Source organism: Amblyomma mixtum, chromosome 10 (genome assembly GCF_055824585.1).
Source record: "Amblyomma mixtum isolate Tamu chromosome 10, ASM5582458v1, whole genome shotgun sequence".
Lineage (NCBI taxonomy): Eukaryota > Metazoa > Arthropoda > Arachnida > Ixodida > Ixodidae > Amblyomma > Amblyomma mixtum.
The window spans coordinates 160,467,847-160,485,104 of NC_143021.1; the positions used below are offsets into that span (position 1 = coordinate 160,467,847).

The 17,258-nt window shown below is 49.7% G+C and overlaps 1 protein-coding gene and 1 pseudogene across 1 annotated transcript in view; one reads left to right on the top strand and one right to left on the bottom strand.

Annotated features, from left to right (window-relative positions):
* The window catches only part of LOC149327525 (uncharacterized), a 753,829-nt gene that overhangs the window by 54,124 nt on the left and 682,447 nt on the right, over positions 1–17,258 (top strand). The window contains exon 3 of the mRNA XM_089563244.1: positions 11,422–11,553. Coding sequence (XP_089419370.1) covers positions 11,422–11,553 — 132 coding nt within the window. The remainder of the gene's footprint in view (positions 1–11,421; positions 11,554–17,258) is intronic.
* Positions 3,247–5,820, bottom strand: LOC149327526 (uncharacterized; annotated as a pseudogene).

Below are 17,258 nucleotides of genomic sequence, written 5' to 3' on the forward strand. Positions count from 1 at the left end.
TAAAAATATAAAAAACTTCACGTCATATATGTTTAGGAGAAAACCCACGGTCAGCAAGCTAGCGAAGATGTGCGCAGAGAAATCTGGCGTTGCGCACGCAGGAGCGAGCCGCTATTTGGACGCCGTATCTACAACAAAAAAAGAAAAATTACGAGGAGCTTTAGCGGCTAAAGTGGTGAAAGGCGAAAGCCTGAGTGCTGCATTCTGCTACGCGATTGTTCGCTTCACATTCTGTTGATGAATTAATTAAATGCCAATTAGTGACGCTTCATTTTTGCCTTTGTGAGTGGAACGCGACAGCTTGTTGTAGCGCTCCCAGGGAGTCCACGGAACGCCACCACCCGTTCGGCGCGAAACGTTGCCTTTTGAACGCAACGATTTTTGAGGAAAGGAAATGGCGCTGTAATTCTCTGTCATCTCGATGGACACCTCAACCGCACCGTAGAGAAAAGGAGGAAGTGGAGTGAAAAAATAAATAGATAAAGGGGTTGTAATGAAGAAAATAAAAATTGTATTTGAGGGAAGGAAATTGCGCAATAACTGTCTCGCTTATTTCGGTGGAAACCCGTCAAAATTCGCGCGCAGTCACGTCACGACCATTTCGACCAATCTGAAACGCGGACAAATTTGCTAACACGTCTTGGTCACGACAGTGTGAGCCATTAAAGGCTTTCGCCTTAAAAAACCGTATCGCTGCTCACACTACATACGCAAACACGCGCGTAGCCACGTCAAAGGATCGGTGACCGGGAATGCTCAGTCGCTCACGCATGTCGTTTTGCACACGCATCCACAGACACACGACGAGCTGCCGAGCAAGCCGCTTTCACTTGTCTGCTTCATCGTGCGCACTTGCAAACTTGCGAGGAATTTCGATTGAAATTGTAGAGGACGCGACGCGGCGCCGCCGCCTCGGTCGCTTGAGGCGGCGCGTACATCCGCAAGCTCAGCCCCTTTGCGCTAAACAGTTTGAAAGGACGCCTTGCTGGGCAAGTTGTAACTGTTCATCATTGGTTACAGGCGCGAAAAAAGACGCAACACAAGGGAGAAAGACGGGACGTAGCGCCGCTCACAACTGATTTATTCGAAGGCAACACGCACAAATATATATCGTCTTACAAGCAAAAAATACTATCATCTTCTAAGCTGATACGATAGCGAACGGGTGAAGAAGTTGTTTTCAGCCTTATACAAGCATATACGAGGGGGTACCCAAAAGAAACCGGACTAAATTTTTTGGTCGGCAAAGCTTCTGTGGTACCGCGTTTTGCCACTAGGAGAGCATAGAACGAACATTCCAGAGTCAGTAAGCCGAGTGCTGTCGTTGAAGGAGGTCAGACTGGTTTAGGCAGAGTTTTAGAGTGACGACTGTTTTGTGTGAATGTCGTTTTTGCAATGGCTGATTTTCGTGAACAGCGTGCGCTAGTGAAATTCTGATTTTTGCTCGGAAAAAGTTGAATGGAAACTCTTCAAATATTAAGAAAGACGTACAAGGACGGTGCTATGGGGACAACTCAAGTGTTCCTGAATCGAATCCTGAATCAAAGCAACAATCATGCCAATGGAAAGCTTCAAATTCACCTCGCCTCAAGAAAGCTCGTCAGGTGAAACCAAACCTCAAAACAATGCTGATTTGTTTTTTCGACGTGAGAGGAGTCGTCCATTGAGAATTTGTTCCGCAGGGTCAGACAGTTAGCCAGGCTTTCTACCTGGATGTTTTGAAAAGAATGGGCAAGAGTGTGCGGTGGAAGCGGCCAGATTTGTGGCGGTCGGGTGACTGGTTTTTCCATCATGGCAATGCCCCTGTTCACACAGCCCTGTCTCTACGAGAATTGTGGACCAAAAATGGCATGACCCCTATTCCTCAACCCTCATACTCTCCCGACCTTGCCCCGTGCTACTTTCTTTGTTTCCTAGAATGAAATAATAGGTGAATGGAAAGCGTTTCGCTGATGTTGCTGAGGTGAAGAAAAAAACGACGGAGGCACTGTCAAGCATCACAAAAGATGAATTTAAACAATGTTTTGAAAAATTGAATGAAAGATTCGACAAGCGTATCATTGCAAGTGGGGAATACTTTAAAGGAGATTGAAGGTCTGTGCTTAAAATGTGAACAAATAAGTTCAAACAAAAAAAGTCCGGTTTCTTTTGGGTACCCCCTCGTAGACGTGTCGCTGACGCACATGCTTCCTTTATTTGCAATAAAAAAAGATTCGATTAGTTTAATGATGCGGCAAAACAGCGCTGATAGACGGGACGGAAGAAGACGAGACAGACACATGCGCTGAACTAACAACCAAATGGTTTATTGCGAAAGAGGGAGCCAATATAAATCATAGAAGGGAAGAAAATGCGGTGCAAATATAACATGGCATACATTCGGAATATTATCACTGATTAAGAAAAGCGATCTCCCGTGGGAATAGAGGCACCGATGGTTGCCTTACAGATTAGTTGCCTAGTGCGTGAAGGTGAAAAGCCTCCGATATCAGGCGTGAGGTGTGATCTCTATACTTGGCGATGACAGTGGTTTGGTTCAGAAACGCCTCACATTCATCGCAATCTGAGGAATGAATGACCATGCTATTTCGGCGTGACTTGTTTTTAATGTATTTCGTGTATTCGCGTAGCCGTTCGTTGACGCACCGTCCGGTCTCCCCGATGTAAAAACGGCCGCATGACAGTGGGACCTTGTAAGCCACACCACAGCAACAGTTGACAAATTTGATTCGGTGTTTCTTCGGACAAGCCTTCTTTCCACTTTATTAGTTCACTCTCTTCCACAGGCCTCCCAACTTGATCCTGGCAGAAAAGGAGCTTCATGCCGGCTTTGTTCACAATCTTTTTCAGGCTGTGCGATACTTGGTGAACATACCGAATACAAGTTATGTGCTTATTGTCCAGTTTGCGCGTCTCCTTCTGAATTCTGCATTCTTTTAATGTCGACTCTGTTATACTAGATAAGATCTTCGTCGGGCAGCCGCAGCGTTAAGCCTAGTATCCTGCGCGTCAAAGCTGGCTTGGGTTTTATGCGCACATGATCTAAACAGACGGGCTTTCATGCACGTTTTCGCTATCCCGCGCTTAACTATCTTAGAGTGGGCCGACCGGAAGGGGAGCAGGCTCTTCTGAGAGTGCGGGGAGTACATCCAGCAAACATTGTCACACGATAGCACAAGTTCCAGATCTGAAAACCTTAGTTTGTTGTTAGTAGGTAGCCCTGTCGTCAATGCTAGGTTGTTAGGTTCAGTACTGAACACGTCAAAAATCTGAGCAACAGTTTGTTGGGCGTCACCATTGGGGCAAAATACTAAAAAGTCATCTACATAACGCATAACCTTAACAACGGTGCCGTCAAGCTTGGCTTGAAGTCGTGTATAGCTTGAAGCTAAGAACAGATTGCTGAGAACGGGAGCGAGGCTGGATCCAATTCGAACACCTTATTTTTGGATGAAAAAACTATCGTCCACTCTAGCAAACGTGGACTGTAAATAAAGGCGGAGCATTTCTAGAAACATGCAAAATGCTAACATTCATGCCACTAGAGTTCTGGAAGTTTGTAACTCCGTGACGGTCTATGCAACTGCTGATTTCTGCGATCATCGCGCTTTGCGGCAGGGAGTTGTACAAGTCCTTGACATCCACCGAAAACGCGCTAACACGGGCAGGACACTCGTTTTGAAGGAATTCTGTCACGGTCTCAGGCTTTCTTATGAGGAAAGGTTCTTCAACCTCAAGGTGCGACAGGCACTTCTGCAGAACACCGCTACCTCGCGCTGCCACGTTCCACGTTCGGACACAATGACACGGAAGGGGCAGCTTACTTTTGAGTCTTGGCGCTGAAGAAGATGGTAAGTCTAGATGCCTTCAACGCCTTGACAGAAGAGGCCAGTCTTGAAAGGCCAGCACGCTCACAAAACTGTACTGCCTGCTCTTGCACTTTCCACGGCTTGACAGTTTTCACTTGTCTGAAGTTGGCAGCGACTGCAGCTTGAGCCTTGTCCTTGTAGAGCTCATTTGCCACGGCGACAAAATCACCCCCTTTGTCCGACTGAAGAAGCTTGACGACAGCGTCTTTCAGGGCCGATACTGCCGCAGTGAGACGGCGCATGCTTCCTTTCTTCACCTCCGGGGGGATAGAATCCACGCCTTCCTTGATGCATATCCCAGCTTCATCCGTTCGTACTCTTTGGCAGCGGTCCTAACAAGAGAGAGGACCTGCGTTTTGTCGAGTCGCGGATGCTCGCAGTATTTTGACCGCAGCACCAGCAGCATCTTCGGGGGAACACTTGCGTTCCCCAGCACGACGACGTCTTGTTGAGGCGAGGTAGGAGGAGCTCTTCGGCGAGGGAGAGAAGGGAGCACCTGTCGCTACATGAATTCCGCCGTCTGCGAAGCTAATTCAAGTGAATTCTAAAAATATGTTCTGTCTATCTAAAACCGTGTACGGCGTATCTAAAAATGCTGCCACGCATCGAGACCCCCTTGACTGCTTGCAAGGTGCCCAAGTATTTTCTTCTTTAGATTTATTTTGGGGTACTTACCGCCAGGTACTCATGGAAGAGACCGATCCCCCCTTAACAGCCTTTGTAATCCCATACGACCTATATGAATTTACTGTGATGCCTTTCGGCCTTTGTTATGCTCCTGCCACATTTTGAGAGGATGATGGACACCATTCTGCGTGGGCTAAAATTGAAGGCCTGCATCTGTTACCTCGATGACACCATCGTGTTTTCGCCGTACTTTGACTGCCACCTCTATCGGCTCAAGCACATGTTGACCTGACTCTCTGACGCCACCCTCCAGCTCAAGTTAATGAACTGTCATTTTGTCGCCCCGGCCAGTTTACCATTTCTGCCTTCTTGTTTCCAAGGACGGTGTCGGTCCGGACCCGGCTAAACAACGTGCTGTGGTTGCGTTTCCTCGACCTACTTCTGTCAAAGAACTGCGCAGCTTCCTAGGTCTGTGCTCCTACTTCCGTAGGTTTTTACGCAACTTTGTCTCAATTGCTGCACCTTTGACACAACTTCTCTCCGGTAGTACTGATCTTTCGCATTGGTCCCAAGTGTGTGACGACGCCTTCGATTCCTTGCGCCGTATCCTCACTGCCCCGCCGATACTGCGCCGTTTAGACCTGACCGCACCTACAGAGGTCCATACCAACTCCAGCGGGGTAAGCCTCGGAGCCTATACTCGCACAACACAAATCTGACATCGTCGAATACTTCGTTCCCTATGCCAGCCGCACGATCACAGAGACTGAATTCAATTACCCGGTCACTGAAAAAGAGTGTCTGGCGATAGTTTGGGTCCTTACCGATTTCCGTCCTTACCTCTACGGCCGCCCGTTTGAAGTCGTGACCTACCACCATCCGCTGTACTGCTTTTCCTCGCTGAAAGGCCCATCCGGTTGCGTCGCGAGGTGGGTCCTTCGCCGACAGGAATACGATATCCGCGTCGTGTGTCGTACTGACCGCAAACATCAAGACGCCGATGCTCTATACTGCTGCCCACTTCCAGCCATTATTTCCAGCCTTTCCGCCTTCGACGCCTCCTCACCGATGCTTCACATCAGCGCCATGCTTTCGATGCAGCGTCCGACTCATGGATCTCGTCTCTTTTTGACTTCCTCATCAACCCTACGGCTGCTTCTCCATCGCGTGCTCTTCGCCGTCATGCATCCCATTTCTCAATTCGTGACGACCTAATTATCGCCGCAACTACAGCTCAGGTGGCCGCAAGTGGTTGCTAGTTATTCCTCGTCACCTTCGCTCGGAAGTCTTCGCCGAATTTCACGCTAACCCAGAGTGTGGACATGTCGGAGTGTTGAAGACCTACGCTCGCATCCGGCTACGATATTATTGACGTAGAATGTACACCTTCATCCTTCAATACGTGCGCCCATGCGTTACCTGTCAACGTCGCAAGCCACCTCCTCATCGTTCTGCTGGATTACTGCAGCTGCTACCTTGCCTGCCACAGCGATTTGACCGCATCGGCATTGATTTATACGGCTCTCTTCCGGCAACCGTTGGGTTATCGTTGCGGTTGACCATTTGACAGGGTATGCAGAAGCCGCCGTCATTCCGCCTGCCACAGCCTCAGAAGTTGCCTTGTTTACATTAAACCGTTTCATCCTTCGTCACGGCGCCCCTCGCGAATTGCTGAGCGACAGAGGCCTCGTCTTCTTGTCCGATGTCATCAAAGCACTGCTCACCAAGTGCAATATAACTCATCGCAGCACCTGCGCATATCATTCGCTAACCAGCAGTCTCACCGAGCGCTTTAACCGTACCCTCAGCGACATGTTGTCTATGTACGTCTCTTCAAACCAGTCTAACTGGGGTCTTTTCCTTATGTATGTAACCTATGCACACAATACCGCGACGCAGTCCACTACTGGCTTCTCTTCTTTCCTCCTCCTTCACGGCCGTCACCCTTCTGCTATCATCGACACACACACACACACACTCACACTCACACTCACACACACACACACACACACACACTCACACACACACACACACACACACACACACACACACACACACACACACACACACACACACACACACACACACACACACACACACACACACACACACAGTCCTTATATATTGAATACTTAAGAATATATTTTGCAGTAACAGTCATTAGGAAGCCACGGAGGAGGTTAACATATTACAGTGACAACTAGTAAAGTTTCAAAGGTTCTCTTTCCTCGCACCAGAGGTGCCCCGCCAGAGACGGTTGGTTTAACTCACAAGACTGAAGCTTGATCTTCGCACCAGGGGTGCCCCGTCAGAGACGGTTTTAAGATCTGTTGACACGCAGGCATAAAAAAGGGAATAACCGAAGATTTATATACAAATATTTACAGAATATGCAAGTTAGATACAACGGCAAAAAGACAAACAACCAAAAGGCGGAACTGGCTAATACTAGGGGAGGCCCCTACTCGGCATAGCCGAAGATGCATAGCATCTCACCTTAGCCCAGAACCCCGCTTCCGGCTCCGGGGCCCGGTTTTAAAGCCTTAAAGGCCCGGCCCACATTTGGTAGCTCCCAATCATGTTGCACTGCTCACATGATTGGTTTACCGAGAACATGGCCAGCCCTCCAGCTTCCCTAGGGCAAAACGCCCTTTCCACAAACACAAACGCAGGGTCGTGCCAGCACGTGCGGAGTCGAACACTCTCTCCGCCACAAAATAAAATAAAAACATACACAAATATACATTCGTGCCAGAAAGTGCGTGAATCGGTACCGCGGGGCGGGGGGGACACCCGTAGTTCCCGGCGCGTTCGCGAGCGGCCGCGTTCCAAGAAAGGAAACGCTTCGCTTTGAGCGCTCCCAGCCGCGTTCCGATGACCCCTCGTTTACTACCGATCCCTTACACGCCCTTCCCAAGATTCTACAAAGGGCCCAAATGGCACTTTTAGAATTAAAAACAAAAGGGATCGGTGTCTGACACGAAACCACCCTTCGGGTGACATCACATAAACAAAACGTACACACTCAAATGCGCGTTTCACACCTTTAAATCGAGCGCATTGACCGAAGTCCAAGCTGTCGCGCTGCGACCAGTTGCAACAACAAAACCAAAAGCAAAATGCACACGGGCATCAACACAACATAAACAAAATGCACTCACACACAGTGGCATGCCTGCCGTGCGCCATAACACGGCATCCAAGTTGGTGGGTTGCACCCAGTTCACTTGCATTCACACCCGCGTCCTGCTCGCGAATGAGCACACATAGACACAGACACTCACAACTGGAACGTTCACAGCACTCGCCTAATGTCCACGTGAGCCTCCTTAGTCGCACCGAGCGTTCCTGTGTGCGTTCGAGCCAACACGTGTCTCAATCGACACGATAAACACCTAGCTGCCACTCGGCTCATTAGGCTGGTGCCGCAGCGGGGCGATAACTAAAAAATTGCTGCCCTCCAGGATCGAAAACATCCTGATCGTCTATAGGTCCAAAACCTGGACCATGCGACGCCCCTAAGGGCAAGCTCTCGTCGGCGCGCCAGTAAGGATCGCGTGCTGCGTAAGGAGCATAGGCCCTGCCCAGTGTAACCGTACCAATGCGGCCGGTCTCGCTACACTTGATTTGGCAACCTGCAGCACGGAACGTAATGTTCCACGTACCGACTTTCAACATGAAAGCCGCGCACCTGCCTCCTGGCACTTCGCCTCGCTTAGATCCATTTGCCCCGTTCCTGCTCGGGCAAACACTGACGTTGCCGTTCCCTTCTTGATAGGCATTTGCCGGCTTCGTGGCATCGTCTAACTCTGAGGCTCCATGAGCTCCCTCGCAGTCACTTGACCCGAGCTTGCCTTCCGGCAAGTCGCCACTCATTTCCGGGTCCTCAAATGACATGGCCGGACACACATCGGGTGCGTTCGAAAACTGCGCGGCGCTCTGCCCGGTCGGCCCAGCAAGCCCACCTCCGCTCTCTGCCTCGGATGAAGGGCTCTTGCCACCAGTAACGCTACGGGGCATTTCATGCCCTATGGCCGACACAGTGTGTGTTTGCAGCAACGGCAGATTTTCACCTGTTACTAGCTCCGTGTCAGAGGTCACAATCTTAGTCATAGAGCCTGCAGGAATTCCACCGCTGTCCTGTTTGTTATCGGACACCACGGTCTCGATTGGCCTTAGATCATGAGAATTGGGCTGCTCCTGTTCTTTGCTCGCCGCCCGCGGTGGCGGAAAAGCTGTGATATTTCTGCGTCCTTCAGGAATCCTGTTTTCACTTCCTGAATCTTTTGCGGCCTTTCCTAACAAAGATGCGTTCCCGCATACTGGCTGATTGCTTTCAGCGTCCTCACTGCTGTTTCCCTGACCTGTGCATGACAAGCATAATCCTTTGTCTTCCAGCACAGACGACCTCTCTGCTCGGGACTCGGAGCAGTTCTCCCTGGCTAGTTGGCTATCTCTCCTAGACTCTTTGAACTTAGCCAGCTCAAGCTCTAGCTGCTGGCGCCTTGCTTCTAACGCCTGCAAATCGGGAGATTTTTCCTCGCATTGCGGCGCCTTTCCTCCATTCACTTTTGCAAGCTCAGCCTGATAATAAGCTAAGCGCCTTCGCCAATTCCACTCGATACCTCACATCGAGTGAGGGCCGGCATGGATAACCCTCCATACCGCCGTCTGTACCCCTCACCTGTCCTACCGGCTCGAACACATGCACAGGGACGTGAACAATGCGACGAAGGAAACTCACAGTTTTGATGCGTCAATCCGCACTGCCAGCTCCTCGGCGTCGCAGTCCACCGCCACTTTCACCGGACGCTGCGATGAGCTGTCGCACGCTGCTGGTCCTGTGCCCGTTGTCGTCACTTGCTGTGACCCGCCGGTGACCGTCAGGTTCTCGACGCGCTGCTTTTCTTAACCGGACGAAGTCTCGCGTCGCTCGACTACTGCCGTGGTCCTTACGTTCTTGCCGCTGTCTCTCCGCAGGTCTTCTCGAACGCTGCTGTTGCCTGATCGTCGCCTTTCTCCCTGCCTTCAATCTTCTTCCTGCGCCGTCTTCCGATGGCCGCAGGATCCTGTCGACTGCGCCAGTAAATTTCACAGGTTCTCTTTCCTCGCACCACAGGTGCCCCGCCGGAGACGGTTGGTTCAACTCTCAAGACTGAAGCTTGATCTTCGAACCAGGGGTGCCCCGTCAGAGACGGTCTCAAGATGTGTTGACACGCAGGGATAAAAAGGGAATAACCGAAGATTTATATACAAATATTTACAGAATATGCAAGTTAGATACAACGGCAAAAAGACAAACAACCAAAAGGCGGAACTGGCTAATACTAGGGGAGGCCCCTACTCGGCATAGCCGAAGATGCATAGCATCTCACCTTAGCCCAGAACCCCGCTTCCGGCTCCGGGGCCCGGTTTTAAAGCCTTAAAGGCCCGGCCCACAATTGTTAGCTCCCAATCATGTTGCACTGCTCACATGATTGGTTTACCGAGAACATGGCCAGCCCTCCAGCTTCCCTAGGGCAAAACGCCCTTTCCACAAACACGAACGCAGGGTCGTGCGAGCACGTGCGGAGTCGAACATTCTCTCCGCCACAAAATAAAATAAAAACATACACAAATATACATTCGTGCCAGCACGTGCGTGAATCGGTACCGCGGGGCGGGGGGGACACCCGTAGTTCCCGGCGCGTTCGCGAGCGGCCGCGTTCCAAGAAAGGAAACGTTTCGCTTTGAGCGATCCCAGCCGCGTTCCGATGACCCCGCGTTTACTACCTTTCCCAAGTATTCTACTGTGCGAATACTTGGGAAAGGTTTCGAGTGCAATTATTGTTTTCTCTGTCAGCAATGCAAAACCACTGCAGTGTACTATTTTGGTTTCGTTTGGTTTGTTTTATCGGAGATTAACGTCCCAAAGCGACTCAGGCTTTAAGGGACGCCGTAATGAAGGGCTCCGGAAATTTCGACCACCTGGGGTTCTTTAACGTGTACTGGCATCGCACAGTACACGGGCCTCTAGAATTTCGCCTTCATCGAAATTCACCTCCGCAGCTGGGATCGAACCCGCGTCTTTCGGGTCAGCGGCCGAGCGCCTAACCACTTAGCCACCGCGGCGGGGCGCAGTGTGCTATTTTGAATAAGCAACAAAAATTATAAGTATCATTAATCTTAGCCATTTAAAAGATGTGATTATCCCTGTTGTAATTGCGGACGGTTGTTATCGGCCGACGTCACCACCTCTGTCGACCAATCCAACCACAGCGCAGGGATTTTCCTCCGAACTGCCGGTCTAACATTGTCCCGTTAATAAAAATGGTATGACCATAATTTGCGTTAGGGTCTCAGTGCTGGGGACTGTATCAGACACGTTCGCACTTTAGTGGTGCGAGTGTGCGGAGCATTGAATGGGTGTCTGAATATTTGACTGCTGCTGTCCCAGAAAACTCATGTCGATAAAAATCCGGACAGCACTGCCAAATACCTACTCCAGCAACGCGACTTCTCGAAGGTGCTGATAGCAGGCAGCTTAGTGAAGAAAATCAGGGGAAAGTAAGTTTTGCGCAAAGTCTTCTGCGCCTGCAAAGGTTCGCCCGTTTTTTTTGCTGTAGTTTCAGTTATACTTGAAGGGAAGCAGCGCTGCGATCCGACAAAAAAAAAATTTGATGCATAACAGTGCCCATGGGCGAGTGTCTCGATATGTTCTAATAGGCGAGGTACAGTTACACACTCATCTCGCTTCTGCGATACTGTTTGTGAATGAGTGGGCTGCTGTTTCTCTTCTTTTTTTGTATTTACCTGCATTTATGCGCTGTGTTATTGCATCAACCCCCCTCCCCACACACACACTGTAATGCCAAATGGCGCTGTGGGTAAAAGATAAATAAATAAATACTGTTGACGCCGTCTAATTGTTCTTCCACTGTTCCAGGAGAACCAAGCGTCGCACAACGAAGCCGAGGGCGCTGCAGAAGCGATCGAAGATCCTGCGGAACGAGACGGCAACGGGAATGGCATCCATCTTTTCGGTGCTCTGTTGCATGCGGTCCTTCAGGGAATACAGGTAACTGCCCGTTGCTGCGTGTTGTCCTCTCTCAGGCTCCCACGAGCTGTCTGCACATGAACGGAAGCTTTCACTCATTGAAACAACTTGCGATAGTTCTTTGTATTTGTGGCAAGTATTGTAAAAATAATTCATACTGAGGGGAAGACGCGGCAAATAAAATGGTCAATTTGGCCAACATTTTTCTTTTCCGAATTTATTTTCGTAAACCTCGGGTCTTCATCGCGAATCGCGACCAAAAGCAACTGCGAAGCGTGCTGAAGAAAATTCGAACGCGGCGTTTTCTTGGGTGTGTGCTCGACAAATATCGTGAACGAATAGCGCTTCTGGATGTTCCCGACGTTTCGAAGGTTCCGCTGTTTTTCACGCGAGAGAAAAAATTCCATCTTTGTATCGTAATGAAGAGGAGAGCTTAGAAGATAACAGCTTCCGTTGGTTGCAATGCGGCATTTATCTGGCCGAAAGAAAGCATGCGAGGTAATAAACGAGGCAAACGAGCAAATAAAATTTCAGGTTAATTTTCTGAGCTTTCACGTTTTCTGCGATTGCTATCGCTCATTTCTTCGGGATTTTGTAACGAATTAAAGTGACATTGTGACAAAGATGAAGTGTGGCAGGTGCACTGCACGCACTCGCGCACACGGGGGAAGAGAAAGTAGAGAGAGAATGGAGATCGGCTCGACCGTATGGTGCGTGTACATCTTATTTCCTAAGTAGCCTTTCTTAACGATACAACATATTTTGGCGACAAGGATGCTGTTTTAATTCAGGACCTTCACGTGGGCTGCTCAACGTCTGTCATGAGCTTTTCTGGGCTTCAGCCGCCACCGCCCTTCCTGCCTACACCTGGTCGTCCTGCCTTTTCATGGCAGCAATGGGAGCTCGCGTTCCGGAATTACATGCTGGCCTCTGGTGCCTCTACTCTGGGCGCGAAAAGGCGGCAGGCCATCCTTTTTGACCTGCATCGGACTGGATGGTCAGCGTATTTTTTATACACTGGCGCGGCCGTCGTCCACTCCAGCGCCTACAGCTGCTGCATCGCGCTCCGGTGACGAGGCGCCCCACCTTGACGAATTTCATGAGGCGATGTCCATCCTGGCGGAACATTACAAATCGTCCGTGAATGCAATCGCCGCATGTCATCTCTTTCGCCGTCGAGTCCAAAATCGAGGAGAGACAACCGATGAGTACGTCGCTGTCCTTCGGAGATTTGTCGGCGACTGCGGGTTTGGGACCATGGCGGACGATATGATCAGGGACCACCTGGTGGAGAAGACTGCGAGATGCCATCTGCGTGAGCGCCTACTCATGGATGGCTTCTCCTTGACTTTGTCGCGCGCCGTGCTCCTTGCTCGACAGTGCGAGCAAGCTTCCTGTGAAGCCAGGGAATTGGCTGAGGAGGTCGCCCCAGTGCAGCGTGTGGGATGCGAGCGCGGATCGGGACAAGCACCACATCAGTCTTGTTGCTGCAAGTGCTGAAGTCACCCATCGCAGCCTTCTTCTGCAATATAGGAGCGAATGTGCTAGCGTTGCGGTTCTTCTGCCCGCCTGGCGAACAACCCCGCATGCCAGCCCGCAACCGCAAGTGTTGTCGGTGCGGCAAGATGGCCATTTAGACTCTCTCTGCAAGTCGTCCGACCGTCCAGTTCAAGTTCAGCAAGTCGCAGATACTGCTGACACATCGTCGATGCCGGATGACTCCAGCAGTGCGTCTATTCTCAATGTTGAAGGTGAAAAATAACGGAATTTTTGCCTTGGTCCTGATTGAAGGCAAATCCATCCGCTTCCTGATTGACACCGGCTCATCCATGTCTATTCATTCTGAAGACCTACACCGACGATTCTTCGCTGATACTTTCCCTCTTAAAGCAACCGCGGTTCAACTCTCGGACTATTCTAAGCCTCGGATTACATTCCAAGGGTGTTTTATTGCCACAGAAAAGTTCCACGACCGTATCGCCTGCATCCTGTTGTACGTTGTCTCGGGAAGAACGACTATGGTGGGTCTCGATTCCATTGCAGCACTACAAATGAAGATGGTGCATCGTTGGAATGCCTCTTCACGACACCTGATACGCCTCTGTTACTCCTGAGCTACGAACATCTTCGAACATCTCTTTTCAAAGAAACTCGGAGTTGCCCACGGCTACGTGCACAAACAGTGCAGGATTCCGTTTCTGCTGTTGCTTGCAAGCTCCGACAGTTGTAGTTTGCCATTCGATAACAAGTGTCCGAGTAACTCCAGAAGCTTGAAGCTCATGACATCATGGACTGGGTCGATGCTTCCAAGTGGAGTTCTCCGATAGTCGTTGCTCGGAAAGAGGACGGCTCCATCCGAATGTGCGTCGATTTGCGTGAGCCGAACAAAGCTATTGTGGTTGCCAGCTTTTCCTTGCCTCAAACGGAACTTCTGCATAGCTTGGAAGGGTCACAGCGTTTTCCGAAGTTGGACCTCGCCTCGGCTTACTATCGAATACCGCTCAGCCCTGAGAGTCGGGAATTGACCACATTCATTACCCATGATGGCCTCTTCCGCTTCGAGCAAGTTTTTTTTTCGGCTTTGCTTCGGCGCCTTCGGCTTTTCAGAAGGTGATTCGCTTAATTCGAAAAGGGTGCAATGCTGTCCTCTTCTACATCGACTACATCATAGTCCATGGCACCACCCGACAGGAGCACCTTCACCAACCTTCGTGCTGTTCTCGACCGCCTGTCCCAAGCTGGACTCAAGCTAAACCACAAATGTGTCTTCCATGTTCTGAAGCTCACTATTTTGGGGCACGTTGTCAGCGGTGAAGGACTGTTTGCGTTTTCTTCTGCCTTCGACGGGATTACGAAGGCTCCGGACTCCATCTAACGTAGGTGAGCTTCGGTCCATCCTTGGACTTGCGGGTTTCTACTCCAAGTTTATCCCGCACTACTCCGACGTCGTTGAGCATATGCGCGCCCTACATCGTGGAAGCGACTCAGCCTTCGCTTAGACCGCTGCTGCGGATTCATTCTTCAAACAACTAAAGTCCATGTTAACGTCATGCGCCATGTTGCACTTTTTTTACGTTGCCCTTACCGTGGTCGTAACGACTGACGCTTCCGGATATGGCCTTGGGGTGGTGCTTGCGCAAGACAACGGCTGTTCCCTGCAAACTGTTGCGTTTGCTTCCCGTACCTTGACACCCCAAGGAAGAAAGTACTCTGTTGGTGAACGTGGGGCCCTAGCTTGCGTTTGGGCGTACGAACGCTGGCACGTGTATTCTTGCGGCCGGCCTTTTGTTCTACGCACCGAACACAGTGCACTGGTCACTTTGCTGTCGACGAAAGCAACTCGACATCGGCCGTTGCGAATTTCACGTGGGACGGCTCGCCTGTTGTGCTACAAATATAGTGTAGAGTACCGTAAAGGCCATGAAAACTTTGTTGTGGATGCTCTGTCTCGCCTTCCCTTACCGAGCACATCATGCAGTGAGCCAAGTGCGCTTCGTCCCGTCTTTCTGTCTTGTGTTCTGTCTTTTTTCGCGCCTGTAACCAAAGATGAACAGTTACAAACTTGCCCATCAAGTCGTTCTTTTGAGCCAAGTGAGTTCGACGCAAGTGACGACGATTTCTTCTGCCTACTATCCCCAGCTGTGACTTTAGAAGAGATCCAAGAGGCAACCATCAGCGATGCGGTAATTGCTCAAGATTTACATCTGCGACATGGCCGGACAAGAAATCCCTCCAGGAGAACCTAAGGGCATATTATATCCACCGCTCGGAGTTGTTCGTCGTGCAGGGCGTCTTGTACCGAGGTGACAGACTCGTCGTTCCCAAAAGTTTGCGACGACGCCTCATGGTCATCGCGCACGAGTCACATCCCGGAATCAGCCGCACGAAGAGTCGGCTGCGAGAGCTCTACTGGTGGCCGCGAATGGACGAGCACGTCAAAGAACTGGTACGGACATTCGTCGTGTGCCAGTCATGTGACAAGTCGGCTCGTCCGGTAGCAGCTCCTCTGCAACCTGTGTTACGGTTCAAGTATGGGTCCGTTTTTTTTTTAGAATTCCGGGATGCTGAGGAGCACAATAAAGTTCTGTATTTTCCTATCTACTCGTGAAATAGTTTTTGAAAGTTAGTTTTGGAAGAAATGTTTTCATATAAGTATACGTGATGGAGTTTAACTTCCAATTGCATAAGTACTGAGGATTTATGAAGGAACCAACAGATTTATTCCAAAGAATAGATCTTTATGAATATGCTGACATAGAAAACGTTTCCACTTTCTTCTGAAGTGGGGAACATCATAGAGATGACATTACAAAGATGTTAATTATAATTAGCTAACAACTATAGAAACTAGCTTAAAATAAAATTCAGACCCTAAATAAGCATAAAGAGCGTATCTTTACCACATTTGGCGGAGTTCTATGCATAAGTACCTAAAACTGGTTAAACTCCTGCAACCTCTCTGCCCCCCCCCCCCCCCCCACCAACACACAGCTTAAAATAGAATGATGGATGGTATCCAATTAAAAAAGATCACGAGCACTGGATATTAAATGGCATGAGGTCAGTGCTGAAGCTCCGAATTATTTCAAGAGCAGACACCTGCGAAACCTGGCCGCAGTAATATATGCGCTCGACTGAAGCAGAGATACGACTGGGCGTTGAAGAGATGCCTTCACCAGGGTATCAGTAACCTTTTTCAAATGGATTCATCTGTGCCCAGGCACCCAGACAAACCGTAAAGAATACAAGTGGGGCGGAATCCAGCATTTGATATAAGCGCTGAAATGCTGTAGACGCGGTAAGAGATAACACAACGATAATGAATCCATCATAATCATGACAGAAGACAAAGGGCTGTTTAATTTGCGCAACGTCAGGACTACTGCTAGAAATTCGGCAAAATAAACAGGGGTGTAATCGGGAAAGCGGAGAGAGAATGACCAGTCAAGGGAGATGGAGAAAATGCCAACACCGGCCCTTTATTCAGACTGTGAGGCGTCCGTCGCTATGAGCACAGAAGAGTTAAAGCGTAGCAAGTAATCGTGTAATAAACCGCTTAGCAAATGAAAAAGCACTAATTTTGTATGTTTTGGAAAGATCTGACAATCTGAATAAATGAATAATTGGCCCATACCGGAACGATGTCCGAACTGCGGACGTTTAGGGGGTCAATGAGGGATTGCACAAAACGAATTTGCGGGGTATGGAAATGAGATCAGGTTTCGTTGAAAAATGGCCTAGGCTGCGTAAGGAAGATCAAAGTTGAGGCACGAAGCGATGAATCGCACATTTTTACAAACGTTTTCACCGTTAAGAGCCGAAATCATAAAGGCAATGATGGAATACGCCCTTCTAGGTACAAAACAGAATTCGCCACAAATTTTGCAAGGCCCAGACAGAGGCGCAACGCCTCCCGGCTAAGAGAATTAAGGGGCGAAGTTCATACGCTGGCACACCAGAGAATAATACACAGCCGAACTCTAATTCTGGACGGACATGCATTCTATGAATCATAAGAAGCAAGTGTCTTCTCGTGCCGGAACGAAAGTTGCTCGGCCTGCTTAATACCGACTGCTCGGACTCCTTTCGCAGTGATCTGCTCTGTATGGGCCAGCCAGGAAAGAGAAGGATGATAAATTACTCGGAGGTATTTGATACTTTGCACTTGCGGAATTGCATGGCTCCGGTAAACAATAGATATGTTACCTGGATGAGGGAGCGGAAAA